This window comes from Stenella coeruleoalba (assembly GCF_951394435.1).
Source record: "Stenella coeruleoalba genome assembly, chromosome: 15".
NCBI classification, from domain to species: Eukaryota; Metazoa; Chordata; class Mammalia; order Artiodactyla; family Delphinidae; genus Stenella; species Stenella coeruleoalba.
In genome coordinates, this window is record NC_137161.1 from 52,143,930 (window position 1) to 52,161,426 (window position 17,497).

Here is a 17,497-nt window from a genome sequence, read left to right on the forward strand (position 1 = left end):
GCTTTTTTCATTGACTTGAAAGAGCCACTTGTCTGTGGCCCTGGGTGCCTCTTGGTCTCCTTTTCCCAGGCCCAAATCCCGACTGGCCTCAGGAGCATGAGTGCAGAGTACTAGATGTCTGGGTGTCCCTGTGCTCATGGCTGTCTCCCCACAGGCCCTAGCCATCAGCGACCATTACCCGGTGGAGGTGATGCTGAAGAGAGCCTGACGTGAGTGGGGCCTGGCCAGCGACCTCCGCTCTGCAGCCTGTCGCCAAGAACTGAGACGACACAGCCAAAGGCTAGGGACAGAGTTTAGGAAACCAGTGCCTGGTCCTGAGTGCTCCTGCCCCTCCCCACCACCGTGGCAGCTGGAATTAGAGGAAGGTAGGCTTTTCCTCACTGTACCCGCTTCCATTGTAAGCTTGGAGGTTGTGTCACCAGAGCACCCCAGTCTGGACAAAAACTCTAAGAATACATTTTAAGTGAATAAAGCTCAAAAGTAGGTGTAAGAATACATTTTAAGTGAATAAAGCTCAAAAGTAGGTGTTCTCATTGGCAGCATCCAGTCCTTTGTCATCGTCCCCATCCACCCCCCCCCCCAACCCTGGGCAGGAGGACCTGGGGCTTTCACAGCTGTCAGTGTCGGTCCAGGGCCTTGATGAGCAGGTGGTTCAGGCGGCTGACCATGGGTCGGGGGTCGTCGACCAGCCCCGCTGTGATCATGGCATTCTCGTAGATCTGAAAGGCAAGGCAGCACCTCGTTGTTAGTTGGAGGGTGAGTGAGGCCTGATCCCAACCCAGGGACCTCAAAGAGAGAGAAGAAAGGAAGAGAGAGCCTCCTGAAGCTGACAGCCCCATGCCTCAGTTTACTGTTCGCATTCCTCCAGCAGACTCACCTGATCCACCAGCAGCTGGGCCAGGTCAGGCTCGCTATCTCTCAGCTGACTGAGCTTCTTGATGAGTGTGTGCCTGAACACAGAAACCACCAGAAGTTATTAGCTCAGGGCTGGGGATGCACACACAGCCTCTAACTTTGTGCTCCAGTGACTTTTCTGAAATGTTGGGGTTATCAGGACATGCAAAAAAGGGTAATAGGTCCAGTATAAAAAATAAAGCCCATAATGATCAATTACAGATTATATACCCAGAAAACCCAGCAAAAATTTTGATACTAAAATTGATATAAAGGAAACACTACTAAGGTAAAGAAAGATGAGTTTAATATATGAAAAGACATATGTTATAGTTCTTGGATAAGTGGACCATAAATAGAAGTGAAACTTTCCTTATTTAATAGGATTCCTTTAATCTAAAAAATCTAGTATAAAATTTATAAAGTAAACATGGAAGAGCAGTTAGAGGAGGAAGTCCCAGTTAAAACATAAAGCTCCAGTAATTAAACAGTTCTGGAAAATGAAAAGGTAACAGCTCAGTGCAACAAAGTGGACAATGTATAAATGGCCCAATTCATATAGGAATTTCGTTAGTACCTCATAAAGACAGGATAACTGGGCCGCACCCAGGAAACAAGTTGGATTCCGATGTGATTAATTTCCAGAGGGATCAAAGATTAAATGTAAAAATTAAAAGCAAAGAAGTATAATACTCGAAGAAAACAGGGAAGAAGTATTTTATAATCTCGGAAGGGGAAAGCCTTTTTAAACAAAATACAAACCCAGAAGTCAGAAGAAAAGAATAACTGACTACAAAAAAACATTTTCTGCACAGGGAAAAATACAGTGGGAAACATACATCAAAATTATAAGGTATAATTTTAAGAGAACGGCAAAAATTGATGTTGGATAAAACTGAAGGCACTGGGGAAAGGTTAGAGGACAGCAGGAGTGTCTTTGGTCCCTGTCTGAGACGACATGATTCCCTCCCCTCACAGGGCTGTTCAGAGTAGCAAACACTTTACAAAGCAAGGTGAGCACACTGCACAGCAAGTGTACCAGAGGAGGCCCCACACAGTGTCTCCAAAGATACGTGAGGAAACTGGGGATGGGGGGGGCGGGGAGTTCACCGTGAACTCCCTTAGTTCTTTAGAATTCTCAACCGAAAGAATATATTAACAAATTTTAAAGCAAATCTGTAAAATAAGAGTCTTTTGGCAACAGAAACGAGCACTCTGCACAGCTATCTTACAAAACTGCTTCTGTGTCAGAACTAGTTAAGGCAACGGGGTGTCCAGTCAGCGTCCATCTCTATTGGGGACTCACAGCTGGGAACTGTGCACCCATTACACAGGCCTGCACCCATTATGCCAACCAGGACAGCTCCTTTGAGAGGCGTCCAACGCTCTTTGTGGCCAGCCATGAGCCAATTCAGATCTTTTCACCCAGTAATTGTGTTACTAGTAATTTGGCTCAGAAACTGGAAAAGGCACTTCCCCCTACTCCCCAGTAGTTTTAAGTAAATTAATGGTTCTAAAGCAACATGGAAAAATATTTATAGGTGATGAATAAAAAAATTAGGCATGTACTACATAAAAAAACCAAAACCCACAATAAGACGAAAGTCCAAAAGAAAATATACCAAATAGGGTACAGTGACTGTGGTGGGGGTGAGACTATGGATTTTCTAGCGTTTTTGGTAACTTGTTCATGTAACTTCATGTAAAAAACTACTGCTGTATACAGTCAATTTCCAAAAAAGAAACTGTCTCCATATACAACAGTTAGAAAATGAAATTTCAAAATATCTAATAAAGACACATCAAGTAACTATAAAAAATGTACAAGAACTCTAAAGAAAACATAAGTTTCCAAGAGATACTCATCTGAGAAGGCAGCACAGTTAACGGTGTGGGCAACAGGGTGTTCACATGGAATAAGATGAAACTAGAACCCCCCTTAGCCCCCAGTCCCAGACAGGCCAGTTAGAGATGGGCTCAACCAACATGAAAGGGCAGAACTATACAGCTTTTAGAAGGACATGCAGGAGAAGAAACTCATGTCTGGAATAGATGCTTTTTGGGGTCTTAAGAAATCTCTAACAAATGTATATACATTTGACTACATTAAAATTAAGAAATTCTCTTTAAAAGACAGGTGAAAAGACAGAAAAGATATTTGCAACTGTTAAAGTATATATAAAGAACTACCAATCAATTTTTTTTTTTAAAGCCCAACAGAAAAAAGAACAGTAGCCTTCTAACTTGCAGGGACCTGGGTTCCCATGCTCTGCCCTCTGGAAGCAGTGGGCCTTACTCAGCCCAGCTGAGGATAAGGTGCTTTCACGCCTGGGCACCCATCCCGGAGAAACACATGTGCAGCACCAGACGGGGGACAAGAATGTTCAGAGCAATGTGTTCCCAACAGCCTCCAAATGGAAACTACCCAAATGTCTATCAAAATAGAATAAATAATTGTGCTGAGTAGATTCATACCCTGTGATTCAGCTGTGAACAAGAACAAACTATAGTCACCCCCACAGATGAATACATCTGATCACACGCCAAGAGAAGAAAGGAAGGCTTCAAAGGGAACCTGTGCACAGGGGTCCATTCACGTGAAGTTCAGAAACAGGCAGAACTGAGCTTGTGTGTAATGACGCACAAGTAGCTGAAAAACCATAAAGCACAGTGAGGAAGTGACTGACACAGAAATCAGGACTGTGGTTCTCCCTGGAGAGCAGGACAGAATTCAAGTAGGAGGAAAACAGGAGTGTCTGGGTGTCGGCAAGGTTCAGTTTTTTTAAATGTCACATAGGTATAGTTTAATACAGTTCAATTACACGAGTGTTTATATAAACATTTATCAAACTGTCCAAAAGTTTTATGCACTTTCTATGTGTTATAAATAAAAGAACACACACTCACATACAATTTTAAAAGATTACCTGGCAGGTTAGAAATGAGCATGCCCATTCCCTGGGCATCAAGGGCCCTGGGCCCAAGAGGCCTGGAGCCAGCAGCCTTACCTGGGGTTGATCTCCAGCGTGGGCTGCAGCAGCTGAGCACGCTCCTCCTGGGTCTTGGCCAGCTGCTGCATGCGCAGGAAGTGCCGGGCGGCCCCCATCTCCAGCACCGTGATCATAGCAGGGTGGGTGTCCAGCCGAGGAGTCACCTGCAAGCAAGGCCGGGGGTGACAGGGGCCCTGGCAGGGTCTTGACCAGGTATAAAGCTTCCCCAAATGACAAGACAGGAGAACGCAGGTCTCCAGGGACATACCCTCAACCAGCAGTGCTCCTCCCTCCCTCTCTCCCTCCCAATCACCTGCTAACGAATCGTAACCCTGCTTGGGAACTCCCTCCTCTTCTACACTCCAAAGCTACCAATTTCTAACCTATCAGTTACCATCCAAGGTCCATCTTGCCTGGTGTTATCTGCACTTCTCTGCTTCACAGGGTCCACTTCCAGGTCCTACAGCAACTGTCTGAAGACCCGCCAGGACTGGCCACCCCATTTCCCCTGGCCCAGCCTCTTCCTCAATCTTGTGTCCGTCTTTACTGCAGACGGTGCTCTCACCCACCGCTCCCTGTGGCTCCCTCTGGCCTTTACTTCATCAAATACACCTTTTCTCACCGAGCCCCACAGGCTTCAGGCCTCCTGACATACGCCAGAGACTCTCCTGGGCCTGCTGGGCCCATGGCTGCCCCCTTCCCGGCAGCACAGTAAGGATCCAGCTCCACGACTTCCTGACCTGCGGAAGCGCTCTGCCTGTTTCCTTCATAGGATACGGGCGAGAATTCTACCTACCTCCTAGGCCACCTTAAATGAGTCACTGCTGTAAAGCATGGACACGATATGTGTGTTACATAGAGAAACCCCAGCCACACACCTTGCTCCCTGCCAGGAAGCCCTCGCCTCCCTCAGAGACCCACTGCTACCTCCCATGGAGCCCCCAGGTCTGCCCTCCTCTGCTCTCAGCCTTCCCTACCCTGCACACCTGCCTGTCCCTTTGGGGCCACTCCTGAACATGTCCCTCAGCCAGTGACACCTGTTCCCTGGTGACTGTCTTTTCTCTTGCAGCTCAGAGCTGGATCAGTGGGTTCCTAGCTCATTAAAGCCTACCCAGAACCCCCACTGAGAACCCAAGCTGGACCGTACGCCCTTGTGTCCTCAGCCACTGCAGCTCCTCTAGGCCTGGACGAGGATGGCCCTGGGGAGGCCAACTGGGGACACCTCCTCTCTGCTTCTGCCTGCCCACCAGGCCCTCAGCAGCTCACCTTCCACTTTCTTCATTCCAACTGCTCTACAAAGTGGAGGCGAAGCCAAGCTTGCCCGTCCGACCTCAGTAACTCCCCGGGCACATGTGGCTACGTGCTCACGAGCGCACACATGCAGGAGCAGCAGCAACCAGAGCCGGCAGGCTGGCCAGCTGTGCAGTCACCAAGGGCCATGGTGGTTGGGTGGTGGCCCGTCTTTGGGAGGCCTCACCTTCACGTTGGTGACACGGGACCCTAGCGCGTTTCTCATCCAGGCCATCAGGTCCTCTGTCTCCTTCTCTGACAGACGGTCGCCAGCTACAGGAGAGCAGAAGGGTGAGCTTGGAGGCCGTCTCCACAACTCCCTCCCCATAGGCTCCCATCGGCAGGCTCCCCCCACCCTGCCAGCCACTGGCACAACGACAGAAGCTACCAGAACACTCTTCATCTAAAATTAAGCAGATAAATTTGGACCCCAGAAAGGATACTTTTGATTGCCTGAGGCCCATATAATTTTGTTAGGGCTTTAAAATGTCTGATTCTCTTAAGCTTTATCAATCTTAGGAAGGCAAGCTGTGAAAAGAAAACCCCATATAGACCCACTGTTGCAGAACGAAGAGGCCGTGTAGCAAACAGTGCCAGCTCCCTGGGCCTGCCTGGCCTCACCTGCACCCCAGGCCACCATCCACACCTGTGCCCAGAGAGAAGGGAAGCAAGCCGACCTGGGGAGCCGTCCTCAAACTTCTCCTCCTTGTAGTGGTCAACAACGATGTCCGTTTCCACAGACATCAGCTTCTTCTTGTCAAACTCACGAAGGTGGAGCAAGGTCAGCTCATCAAACTGCTCGTAGCAGAAGAGAACCTGTGAGGACCCGAAATGGCTTCCATCAGGCCCGGGGAACCCTCTGCCCGTGACAAGAGAGGGACACGGAGCAGGGGCTGGGGCTGCGGGCTGGGCCCAGCATCTGAGGGCCATGCAGGGGGTGCTGGGGTTCCTGGGCCTTGTGGACGCAGTGGTTTACAGACGGCTCTCAGGGAGGCTCTGGCTCTATCTTAGAAGCAGTGATGCTATTTATAGAGAAATCCCTGTGTCACCTCCTAGAAAGACCCAAACTAGTAGGCAGGCTTCAGCCTGGCCTCTGTGACCCTGGATGCTGACTCTCACTGCTCCGCTCTCCTGAATCGTGGGCACATTCAGCCATTCCCCAGTGAGCATGGGGACCCTCCTTCAGTGGTCAGACCCCCTCGCCCTCTGACCTGGCCCCAAGGGAAGGACAAGTGCAGGGAGGCCCGGTAGGGGCCAAGCCTGCCCCTTGGCTCACCCACCTCTGTGTTTTTCCACTTCATGGCCTCATAGTAGGGCGAGTGCTCCGCCAGGTGCCGGTTGGGGGCGCACAGGTAGTAGATACTGCGGGTGCCGGCCTGCATGCGGCTGGCGTAGTCTGGGAGGCTGGTCAGCTGCCCAGCAGGCAGTGCCGACGACTCGTACCGCAGCAGCTTTGCAATATCCTCCTGTAGACAGACAGAGGCCAGGTCATTGCTCATTCCAGGTCCTGGCTCTGAAAGCCTCCCGACAGCGGGGCACAGACTTCGGGAGCCTTCAGCTAAGGGAGGAAAGGCTCGGGCTGGCCTCACACCCGCCTGGTGACCGTGTCCTGCAGCCAAGGCAGCTCCTTTGGGAGCCTGGTCCAGGGACGGCGCCCTGGGCTGGCTCGGGCCCTGGGGAGCTCTGAGGGACTCCAGTGCTGTCCATTGGGCCCCATGTCAGAAGTTCAGGGGACCTCGGAAAGCACGTTCCACCACAGGTGGCCCAGGGCCTTGCTGAGAGGGCCTTTCCGGGTGAGCTGCAAAAACGGTCCCAGGAGTGGCTAGGCCCTGTCCGTGGCAGAGCCCACTCTGGACCCAGCATCCTCCCTCTGTCTTGAGTCACAGACCCTGGCTCTCGCCAAGCAGGGGACACGGGTGTGAAGTCCACACTTCCCAGCCTTCCTCACAGCCAGGGGACGAGTCCTGGCCCAGGGGGTACAAGCCTAAGTGGGGTGTGTGACTCAGAGAACAGGCCCTGAAAGGAGGGGCTTGTCCATCTGCTCCTGTCGGCTGAGATGCTGGTGGCATCTAGACTCCATGAGGGAGTCGCCTGTAAGGACAGAAGCAGCAACAGGCTGGGGTCCAGCTCCCTGACGCACCAGCCTGGACATGACCTGACAGTAAACTGCCTCGTCTATGCCACCGACTCATCTCCAACAACCCATGGTGCCCAGAGGGGAGGTCCAGATGAGAGAGTGATGTGGTGGGGATGAAAGGGGGACGAACAGGCAAAACCAGGGATCTGGGAGCCCACCCGGCGAGCCAGGCTCTAGGTTCATAGGTTAAGCTCATGCTCTTGTGCATGTTACGGATCCTCATTAACTGAGTAAGGGGCCTTCCCTGGTGATGCAGTGTTTAAGAATCCGCCTGCCAATGCAGGGGACACAGGTTCGAGCCCTGGTCCGGGAACATCCCACGTGCCGCGGAGCAACTAAGCCCGTGCACCACAACTACTGAGCCTACTTTCTACAGCCCGCGTGCCACAACTACTAAAGCCCGTGTGCCTAGAGCCTGTGACCTGCAACGAGGAGCCACCACAACGAGAAGCCGGTCCACCACAACGAAGAGTAGCTCCCGCTCGCCACAACTAGAGAAAAGTCCGCGTGCAGCAACGAAGACCCAAATCAGCCAAAAAATAAATATTTATTTATTTATTTAAAAAAACCCTGAGTCAGTCAGTGTTTATAAAGCACTCAGAAAAGCCTCTGGCACCACCTGGGTCCCGCTACCTACAAACACAGAGAGGAATGAGTGGAGAGTCCGAGCAGGCAGCACTTGGAGCCACTGGAGTCCTTGTGCCAACAACCGGGGTTAGGAGGACCCAGGGTGATGAGGGCCTGGGGGGAGCAGGCTGGTAGCCGCAGTGCCCAGGCCCCATCCCACCCTCCCTCATGGCCTGCAGAACAAACCCTGGGACCCCAGACGGTTGGTCACCCTCCTTCCCTGCTGCTGTTCTGGAGCAAAAGACGAAACGCCGGCGCTAAGAGTGACAAAAGACTGTCTTTTGGGAGTGATGGAAATGTTCCAGAACCAGATGGTGGTGGACGTACAACCTGTGAAGGTACTAAATGAACTGTTCACTTTAAGAGAGTGAATTTTATTGTATGGGAACTGTATCACAACTTAAAAGTGGCCAATAAATGTTTATGGAACAATCTCATCATTTTTAAGTAATTGCGCAATTAACCCAGTGGCACAGTGTTGATGGATTTCTACCGATCACATGATGAACTGCCCTGACTACATATACCTCACCTGCCCTCCCCACCCCAGGCACCTCTCCTGTCCTGACTTCTGTGACCTCCCCAAGCCCCCCAGGCCCTTGGGGGAAGAGACACTAAATGCCCGCTCCCCTCAAATGAGGGCACTGGAGGAGCTGGACATGTGCAAGTGCACGCCGGGCCTGCTGGGACCACCTGCGGAGTCCAGAGGCCAAAGGCTGCACTTTCTGACCCCTGGGAGTGGTGACTGGGGTGCCTGGCTATGCCATCATCACGTCCTGGGAAGCTCAGGTTTCTGATCTCCAGCAGCTTCCTCCACAGCCCAAGGCAGCCCAGAGAAAGGCCCAGAAACCCAGACCCTACCTTGACCTCCTGCTCAGCCGTGGTCACGATGCCCTCCCTCATGAACAAGCCGTAATCTTCAAAAAACTTGGCATATTTCTCAGCATGTTTTTTACTCTGGTCAATGAAGAATTTTATTAGCCTCTGCTGTAGAACGCCCCGGAGTTTCCTATGAACAGAAAAGCATTTATCACAAAAGAGCAACTTTCACGAAATACAAACAGCCAGAAGGATATGAAAAAACGTTCAATCCCACTAATAATCAGAGAAGTGAAGACAACATACCAAAAAGTTACCCTTGGCCAACACCAGTTAAGGAGACATGCGCCCCCCAGAGTCAGGGATGCTAGCTGACACCCCCCCGCCCCGCAACCTTGTGGAGAGTGACAAAACTATGGTTCTGAGATTACACCTTCATGAGTCACCAAGATTTATGGACCAGGAATTTCACTGTAGCACATAAAACAGAAAACAATTATGGGACTTTGCTGGTGGCGCAGTGGTTAAGAATCCGCCTGCCAATGCAGAGGACAAGGGTCCGAGCCCTGGTCCGGGAAGATCCCACGTGCCCTGGAACAACTAAGCCTGTGTGCCACAATTACCGAGCCTGTGCTCTAGAGCCCGCAAGCCACAACTACTGAGCCCACATGCCACAACTACTGAAGCCCACGTGCCCAGAGCCTGGGCTCTGCAACGAGAGAAGCCACTGCAATAAGAAGCCCGCGCACCGCAACTAAGAGCAGCCCCCACTCACCACAACTAGAGAAAGCCCGCGCACAGCCAAAAATAAATAAATAAGCTCTGATGCAAGTTTAATTACAGAAAAGAAAAAAAGAAAACAATTATGAACAAGCTCAGTGTTCAACTGCAGAGAACAGGTTGAAATGAATGATGGAAAGCTACACGGCCATTAAAGATCAACATCCTCTAATGATATGATCCTTAAAAACATGAGAAAGTGCCTGGGTTGAAAGAAAAACTAGAAAAATCCCAATATGGATAAATTACAGGGTACATATAGTATATAAGTATGCAAAGACTATACATACTACTTGCTGTGCATTATATTTTTCATAATTAGGATCAATGCTGTATAAACTTGGGTTTATACTGGATATACTATATGTGCTCTACAGTTTTACAAAATTGGGATCTTGTGTATTAGGGTGTTTACCAGAGCACTACATAAAATCGTGAGCAACACTATTAGTGGTATTAGGGAGTATTTTTTTTAATTTCCTTAATATTCTGCCTTTCCTAAAGGTGAAATTACCATTTGTTTCCTTAATAATCCAGGGTAGGGGAACAATAATGTTTAACGTTCATTTAAGCTTATCCTCTTCCACTCCCATCCTGAATAACTCAGTCCTTCAGCCAAGGGGCTGCACCCGCATCTGTGGTGGGGCAGCCACAGCAGCCAGGATGAAACGAAGAGGGTGTCCATGCAGGGTGAGGGTTGGAGGAGCCTGGTGTGGAGTGTCAGAGCCCAAGGACCCCAGAAGAGGACATCCAGACTGGGGACAGCGAGCAGCTGGCAGAATGGCTGACAGACACCCCCTTAGCCCACCGTGTGGCATCAGAGCCCAAGCAGGTGAAGGAGCAGGGAGCTGGTGGGGCAGGGGGGCAGCAGCGATGGCAGACTGGTAACATGAAGGGGACTGGTCAGAGGTAAACACATTAGGGATAATCAGAGGCAAATTCCTCACTGTCAAGGGAAGCAAAGACCAAGACCACGGCAGTGCTGGTTGGTATTGAGTGAACTCAATACAGAAGTGCTCAAAGCACAATGGGAATAGGTCAAAGGGCAAAGAGTCAGCCTGAGTAGGTTCCTGCTAAATCAGGGACAGTTTGGGCATCAAACAATGACAGTAACAGATTATAGCCCTTGAATAAAACAGGAAATCAAGTCATGCAAATCAGTTATACAGATATTAAGAAAAGCACATGCATATTGTAAGAAATGAACACACAGCTGCCAAATACCACCCCATTACATAACATCATTACTAATTACAGAGGAAAAAAGAGTAACCACGTGAGCAGGCTGGCAGACACCCCCTTTATCAAGTGTCAACATGAACATCACCAGTAAGGGGACAACTCAAAGTCGTGCACCACCTGACAGGATGCATCACTTTGTGCTACTCCTGCACCTAAGCATGAGGGAGCATCACAATCCGTGCAGAGGGCCATTCTATATAATCACTGGCCTGAAATCTTCAGAAGCATCCAGGTCTTGAAAGTCGGGGAGACTGTGGAATTCGGCCAACCTCCAGGAGACTGGAGAAACATGACAACTAAAGGCTTGTGTGACTCTGGACTGGACCCTCCTACTCTAGAGGATGTGACGGGCACAAGTGTGCAACGTGGATTGGTCTGAGGATGAGGCGTGGCAGCTGCACCACGTCAACTCCAACTGACGGCTGTGCTGGCTAGGAGGAGACTGTCCTTGTTCTCTGGAAACACACCCTGAGATAACTGGGGACGATGGGCATAGAGTGGACAACTTACTCTCTCAGGATTCAGGGGAAAAATGTACTTTGCATCAAGTTTCTACTTTTTCTTTCAGTTTCTTTAAAAAATTTCATTTAAGTCTGACTCTGCTGGTCAAGATGAGTGCTCAGACTGACAACCTAGCCCTGGAAAACCACCAGCAGTGACCAAGTGGCCGGACACACCCCCGCCTGCAGCCTTGCGTCCTGCCAGCGTCTGGGTCAGCCCAGTCCCAGCTGCTGGGGGCAGAGCACATGCCTGAGATCAGAAAACGTGGGTTCAAATACAGGTTCACTCACTGTCGGGTGAGACCTCCCTGTAACTCAGTTTCCACAACTATGACGTGGAGACCTAGTGGCTCCCACCTGCAAGGATGACACAGGCTGCACAGGAAGGGCTTGGTACAGTCTGGGTGAGAATAAATGCTCAGTAAATAGCAGCTACTGCTATGATCAGGATGGGGGAGGAGAAATTCGGCCAACCCAGCTCACGAGGATTCCAAGAGCAACGTCTCCAAAAGAAAGTTCAGTGCCCAGCCCTTGTCTCCTTCACACCATTAGTGACCTTCCTGGACCGAGGTCAGACGTTCTCCTGGCTCTGGGGCCGTCCTTTGCCTCGTCCACCCAGAAACAGCCCTGCATGGAACTTCCCCTGCCACGGCTGCCCCAGGATTGAGTGACAGGGATTGGCCAAGGGAGGGAACATCTCCTGGAACTGGCAGCAATTCTCCTCAATGTCAGTCTCCAAACCCTTTACAAAAGCGTGAAGTAAAAGATGGGGCAAAGCACACGTGACCTGTTCATATTCTCCAGGCCCATAGCTCCCTTGGGCACCTTCAGCTCCACCCTCTGCTCTCAGCAGCTTCAAGGCCGCCTGGGCCTTCTGTGGCAAAGGCGAACCCGGTGAGGTGCCCACTGTGTCCTGCGGCTGCTCACCTGATCAGCGCACTCTCCTGGAGGAGCTCCCGGCTGAGGTTCAGGGGGATGTCCTCGCTGTCCACCACACCTGTGAGACACAGGCCGAGTGTGGGTGAGAAGGGAGGACACTCGGGGGCTTCTCCTCCCAAGTCCCTTGTCTTCCTAGAATTCAGGCAGAGCCCAGGTCACAACCATGGGGTCGGAAGGAAAGCAAGCAAGGCCGGTGAGCCTTTGCCGGGACAGTTTCTACGATTTCAGCATCAGTTGGACCCTCTTTCAAAACTACCACCTGGGTTTTCTGTTCAAAATCATAACATATCATGGATAAATCAACCAAGACTAGTGTTTGAAGACAGGAAGCTCCCTGGGAGGCGCCACGCTGTGAGGACTCGGCTCACCAGCCAGCAGCTGTGGTGACTCGCCCTGACCCCGCACTCATCAAAGATGAGCCCTTTCTGATGGTGTTGGCATCTGGAGCAGGCAGCTGCTCCTGGGCCTCAGCCCACACGGCTGGGCACAGACACTGGCACCGAACCTCGAATGAAGCGCAGCCACGTGGGCAGGATGTTGGTGGCCTTGGTCTGGATGAGGACCTTGCGGCTGTACAGCGAGACACTGGAGCCCAGCTCCCGGCTCATGTCAAACATGGTTGGTTTCTGGAGGCAAGGAAAGGGCAGCGTCAGGTGGCAAAAGCAGAAATCCGTGGCAGTCCTGCCAGGAGGCAGAGCCTGCATGGTCACGGGGAACCCCTTCCTAAGGCTACCTGGGCTGGGAGATTTGAGGCAGATGTGCGGTGTCCTGCCTGTGTCTGTCTGTTCAAAAGCCCAGAGGGGCCGGGGGAGGCCCCTCCCACCATGGCTCTAGGTGGGGTGGGGGGGCCCTCTCTGGGCAGCTGCCGCCCTCCCCATAAAAACAATGACTTACATGTCCCTGCGAACAGAGCCAAGCCTGCTAGGGATCAGGGGTCAGCAAACTAGAGCGCACAGGCCAAATCACCTGTTTGTATAGCTTAGAATGGCTTTTCCATTTTTAAATGGTTGAGGAAAAAGGCAAAAAAGGACATTTCATGATATGTGAAAAATAAATGAAATCCAAATTCCCGTGTCTACAGTTTTTGGAACCCAGCCACACACGCCCATCTCAGCGTGGCCCGTGAGCCTCCGCCACAGGGGCAGAGTCCTTGGTGGTACGAGGCTGCAAAGCCCAAAGTGGCTGCTGTCTGCCAACCCTGCTCTAAACCAGCGCCTCCCACGCTGCCGTTTGCACACACATCATGTTGGGATCTTGTTAAGGTGGGAACTGACTTGGGGGGTCCTGGGCCCAAGGCTCTGCACTCCTAATGGGCCCAGGGGAGGCTGGGGCTGCTGGTCTGCAGAGCACACTCAGCGGGAGGGTAGAAGAGCTCTTTCCAAGATGGGTAACAGGCGCGGGGCTCTAGTCAGTTAAAGCCAGGAAAGCTGGGTTCAACCCAAGCAGGTTTCCCGGCTGCAGGATTTGGTGGGGCCTTCACGGTGCTGCCCGAAGCCATGCGGAAGTAGGGAGAGCGCACTGCATGGAGACAGGACGCCCGCACCCATCCACAAAGCCCAGGCCTGCCGGGCCAAACATCTCTCTGTTCAGCACCCCTCACTTCAACTTCTGTTCACCCGTCCAGACGTATAGGATTTTCTTTCATCCTGATGCTGCTAAGGCAATTTTTGTGATGTCTGTGCTGAGCTGTCACCGTTCAGGGGAAGTGCTGCTGGTATGTAAACCCAGGGAGCAGTGGACAAACCCCTGGCAGCTCGCATGGCAGGCCTGCGCCCAGCTCACCGTTTCTGGCACGTAGAAGAGGCTGCGGATGTTGAGAGGTGCGTCCGTCTTGTAGTGCAGGGTGTAGCGGGGCTTGTCATGGGCCTGAGCGATGTAGCGGTAGAATTCCTCATGCTGGCCCTCGCCCACATCCTTGGGGTCCATCATCCAGATGGCCTGGAAATGGAATGAACAGGGACGTTATGTTTCAGACGCAATCTCCCAACAATGTGCAGACCTGACCTGGTGGAGCTCGCGGGGCCCGGGTGCTGGCAAAGGAGCCCTCAGCTCCTGAGGGTTGGCCTCCCGGGCCCTCTGTCTCCAGCCCCACCCTCTCCAGTGCTGGACAGAGAGACACACAAAAGGCTCTGGGAACAAGTGCCCTGTCCCCTGCACAGTGTCAGGAAGAGCAAAGCAGGAGGCAAGGTCTGGACGAGCCTGCACGACGTCATGACACTAGCCACCAACAGGTGAGCAGCTCGAGTAACACGGTTGAGCCACGCGCTGGACAGTTACTGAGCCGTGAAAAGGAACAGAGCACTGATACACCCTACAACCAGCACAAGCCCTGAAAACACAGTAAGAAGCTGGACACAAAAGGCCACACAGTAGTCGACTCCATTTTTATGAAACGCCCAGAATAAGCCAATCCAGAAAGTGGACTGGATGCCAGGGGCCAGGGGCAGGGAGTGAGAGTGACTGTTGATGGACGTGGGGTCTCTTTCTGGGGGTGAAATGTTCTGGAACCGACCATGGTGACGGCAGCATGACTGAATACACTCAGGAGCACGAAGTGTGTGCTGTGAAGGGTGACCCCCTGGTGCACATGGACCTGCCTGCACCCACAGATCTCGCCTCCCCCAGAACACCCAGTCCTGGGGCTCTGACGCAACGCCCAGTCCCACCTCTGACCCGCCAGCCTGACGTGGAGTGGCTTATCTCCAGAGCCACCTGAGCCTGCAGGTAGCCAGGCCTCACCTGCAGGGTATTAAGGCGCCTTCCATTCATGTACAAGGGGAAGCTGACAAATTTGCTGTACTTTGTCACCACATCTGGAAGAGACAGAAAAAAGCAATGAACACGGGAAGCTTCTGTAGATGAAAGCTCTGGAAGGTGCTGCAGGGGTCACACAGCACTGGGAGGCCTCGTCCCTGTCCTCCCCGCACACAGGGAGCAGAACTCACTCCCAAACCGGATCTCGAGGCCCAGGCCACCATGATACATGATGCCTTCTTGGCGGCATAAGCAGGGTTTCACGGGCTAATGTGACCCCTTGAAGAGCACTGGGCACCTTCAGTAGCATCCAGTGAGACCTGGACAGAGAGGAGCGCCTCGCAGCTGCACCCGCTCTGGTTGTCTCGGAGCCTGGACTCAGGCTGGGTGGGCAGGCTGGTGACATCTTACAGCACAGGCAGAACGAGCACAGGACCCTGTGCTACCAGCAAGCACACAGGCAGTGCTGCTCGAAAGGAGGAAGGCAAACCTGACCCTGCCCCAACCTACGGCCAGCCCTGCGCCTGCGACCCCCGCCCCAAAATGTCCTAAAACGCAGTGGCAGGAGGTACTGCACTGACCCGCACGCACGTCCCCAGAGGCCCAGGCTCCTGCTCACCTCGAACCCGAGCCTCGCTGGTGAACTCTCTGCTGTCTGCCCTGAGGTGGATGACGATTTTGGTCCCGGTTCTAACTCCTGAGGCTTCGGCGATTTCAAACACCCCAGAGCTAAGACACGCGGGAGAAGGAAGGCGAGTTCTGCCTGTCAGTGCTGAGAAGTCCCACGTGGCAGGCAGGACTTGCATAGAAAGGAAGCTGGAGTGTGCCCCAGGCCATCACACCTCCGCCAGGGACAGTGGCCGCTGGGGCGCAGGGCTCCCCGCTCCTGAACACAACCTCTCAGTCTCACATTCCCCTGAAGTGGCCAGGTAAGCACCAGACTCCGGGAAGAGACCCCCGTCCTGTGCTAACTCCAAGCGCTCCGGACCCCTGGCCAGGTGCCTCCTCCCAAGAGCAGAAGTACACGAGGGGCACCTTGTCGATCCCTCGGCCCTGGTGACTGTGGGCCCCACTTTCACTTTTCCTGCGGGAAAGCAGGATTCAGAAATGAAGTTTGGGGGCTTGTGAGATAAACACTTAACCTTGGCTGTGGTGGGTGCCATCCTCCACGAACAGCTGAGATATTCCTGGACTTCGCAGGCCCAGCACACGGTGGAGACGGCGGGAGGTGGGGCAGCTAGGGAGCCAAACCCTGACCCCCATGAGGAGTCAGGGACGCGCCCTCAGAACAAAGGCACCAGCCCCGGAGCACAGAGCGGGGACCCACCCAGCAAAAAAGAGTAACGGCTCCCTGAGTGTGGGGCTCAGGCCTCCCATGAAAAGCCCAGGATGGCGCACTGGCGCTTTCCAAGGAGCCTGGCTTCCCAGACCAGGCTGCGAGCTCCAGCTGAGTCCCACTCTGCGTGGCAGGTGACACTTGCCTCGATGGCCCCAGGGCCTGGGGACACTCCGTGTGTGACGTGGGACCTGCTCACTTACCCGTCTGAAAGCCACTGGTACCCAGGGCTGCCTGCGTCCACTGAACGAGAATAGACCTCGACTCTGTCAGCCACCATGAAGGCCGAGTAGAAACCCACTCCAAACTGGCCGATGATCTTGCTGCTGGCCTCCGCCTGGCTCTGGAGCGCATCCAGAAAGGCCTGTGGGGTGATACTCATCAGAGGGAGGCGGCCCTGCCCCGGAGACCTGCCGACACAGTGAAATCCTGTGATAAAGGGTCCCCAATGCCAACAAGCTCGTGCCTGAGGACATTCCTCTGAAGCTGGTGTCCAGAGCGTCTGGGACCTACCCTCTCTGGTCAGAACTGCCCTTTGAGGGGAGACCCTCGAACCTGAGAGGGGGAACAGCTGCAGCACCTGATGAAAGGGCAGCGGGGGGCTTACCTTCGACCCCGACCTGGCAATGGTTCCCAGGTTGGACACCAGCTCCTCCTGTGTCATCCCGATGCCAGTGTCCTGAGGAGAGAGACAAGCTAAGCACCCAAGCGAATGCACCAGGGAGCCAGGATGGACGTGTGGGGACACCCAGCAGGAGCACATCAGTTACACTTGCCAGGATGGATGTGTGGGGACACCCAGCAGGAGCACATCAGTTACACTTGCCAGGCGGGCCCAGCAAAGTAAGAACACTGTCACCAGAAAAGGCGAATTCCAGCCACGTCAGCCAGGCCTCACTGGAGAAAACCTCACTAGAGGATAGACACATAGATGAAAGGGACAAAACAGAGTCCAGGAAGAGCTGCACAGACAGTGTCACGTTATTTTTGACAAAGGTTCCAAGACAAATCACTGGGGAAAGGAAAAACAAATGGTGCAGAAACAATGGGACAGCCACAGGCGAAAAACAACTCTTAGCCTTCCCTTACATAAAAACAAAATGATCACAGATCTAAGTGTAAGAGCCAAGGCTGTAAAACTAGTAGAAGAAAAGATAGGAGAAAATCTTTATCACTTTGGAATAGGCAG

General features: G+C 52.7%; 2 protein-coding genes across 7 annotated transcripts in view; one reads left to right on the plus strand and one right to left on the minus strand.

The window, feature by feature from the left end:
* Nucleotides 1-563, plus strand: part of DNASE1 (deoxyribonuclease 1) — a 28,128-nt gene extending 27,565 nt beyond the window's left edge. For all 6 annotated transcript variants that reach the window (XM_079944772.1, XM_079944775.1, XM_079944774.1 and 3 more), the window contains 2 exons: nt 155-484; nt 525-563. In XM_079944772.1, coding sequence (XP_079800898.1) covers nt 155-208 — 54 coding nt within the window. In that variant the 3' untranslated portion in view covers nt 209-484; nt 525-563. The remainder of the gene's footprint in view (nt 1-154; nt 485-524) is intronic.
* Nucleotides 515-17,497, minus strand: part of TRAP1 (TNF receptor associated protein 1) — a 44,968-nt gene continuing 27,985 nt past the window's right edge. Inside the window, exons 5-18 of the mRNA XM_079944771.1 lie at nt 16,916-16,987; nt 16,512-16,672; nt 15,592-15,701; nt 14,958-15,031; nt 14,001-14,156; nt 12,724-12,844; nt 12,207-12,276; nt 8,800-8,947; nt 6,455-6,640; nt 5,852-5,990; nt 5,362-5,447; nt 3,903-4,048; nt 878-950; nt 515-719 (exon numbers count right to left, since the gene is read on the minus strand). Of these exons, the coding sequence (XP_079800897.1) occupies nt 618-719; nt 878-950; nt 3,903-4,048; nt 5,362-5,447; nt 5,852-5,990; nt 6,455-6,640; nt 8,800-8,947; nt 12,207-12,276; nt 12,724-12,844; nt 14,001-14,156; nt 14,958-15,031; nt 15,592-15,701; nt 16,512-16,672; nt 16,916-16,987 (1,644 nt within the window). The 3' untranslated portion in view covers nt 515-617. The remainder of the gene's footprint in view (nt 720-877; nt 951-3,902; nt 4,049-5,361; nt 5,448-5,851; nt 5,991-6,454; nt 6,641-8,799; nt 8,948-12,206; nt 12,277-12,723; nt 12,845-14,000; nt 14,157-14,957; nt 15,032-15,591; nt 15,702-16,511; nt 16,673-16,915; nt 16,988-17,497) is intronic.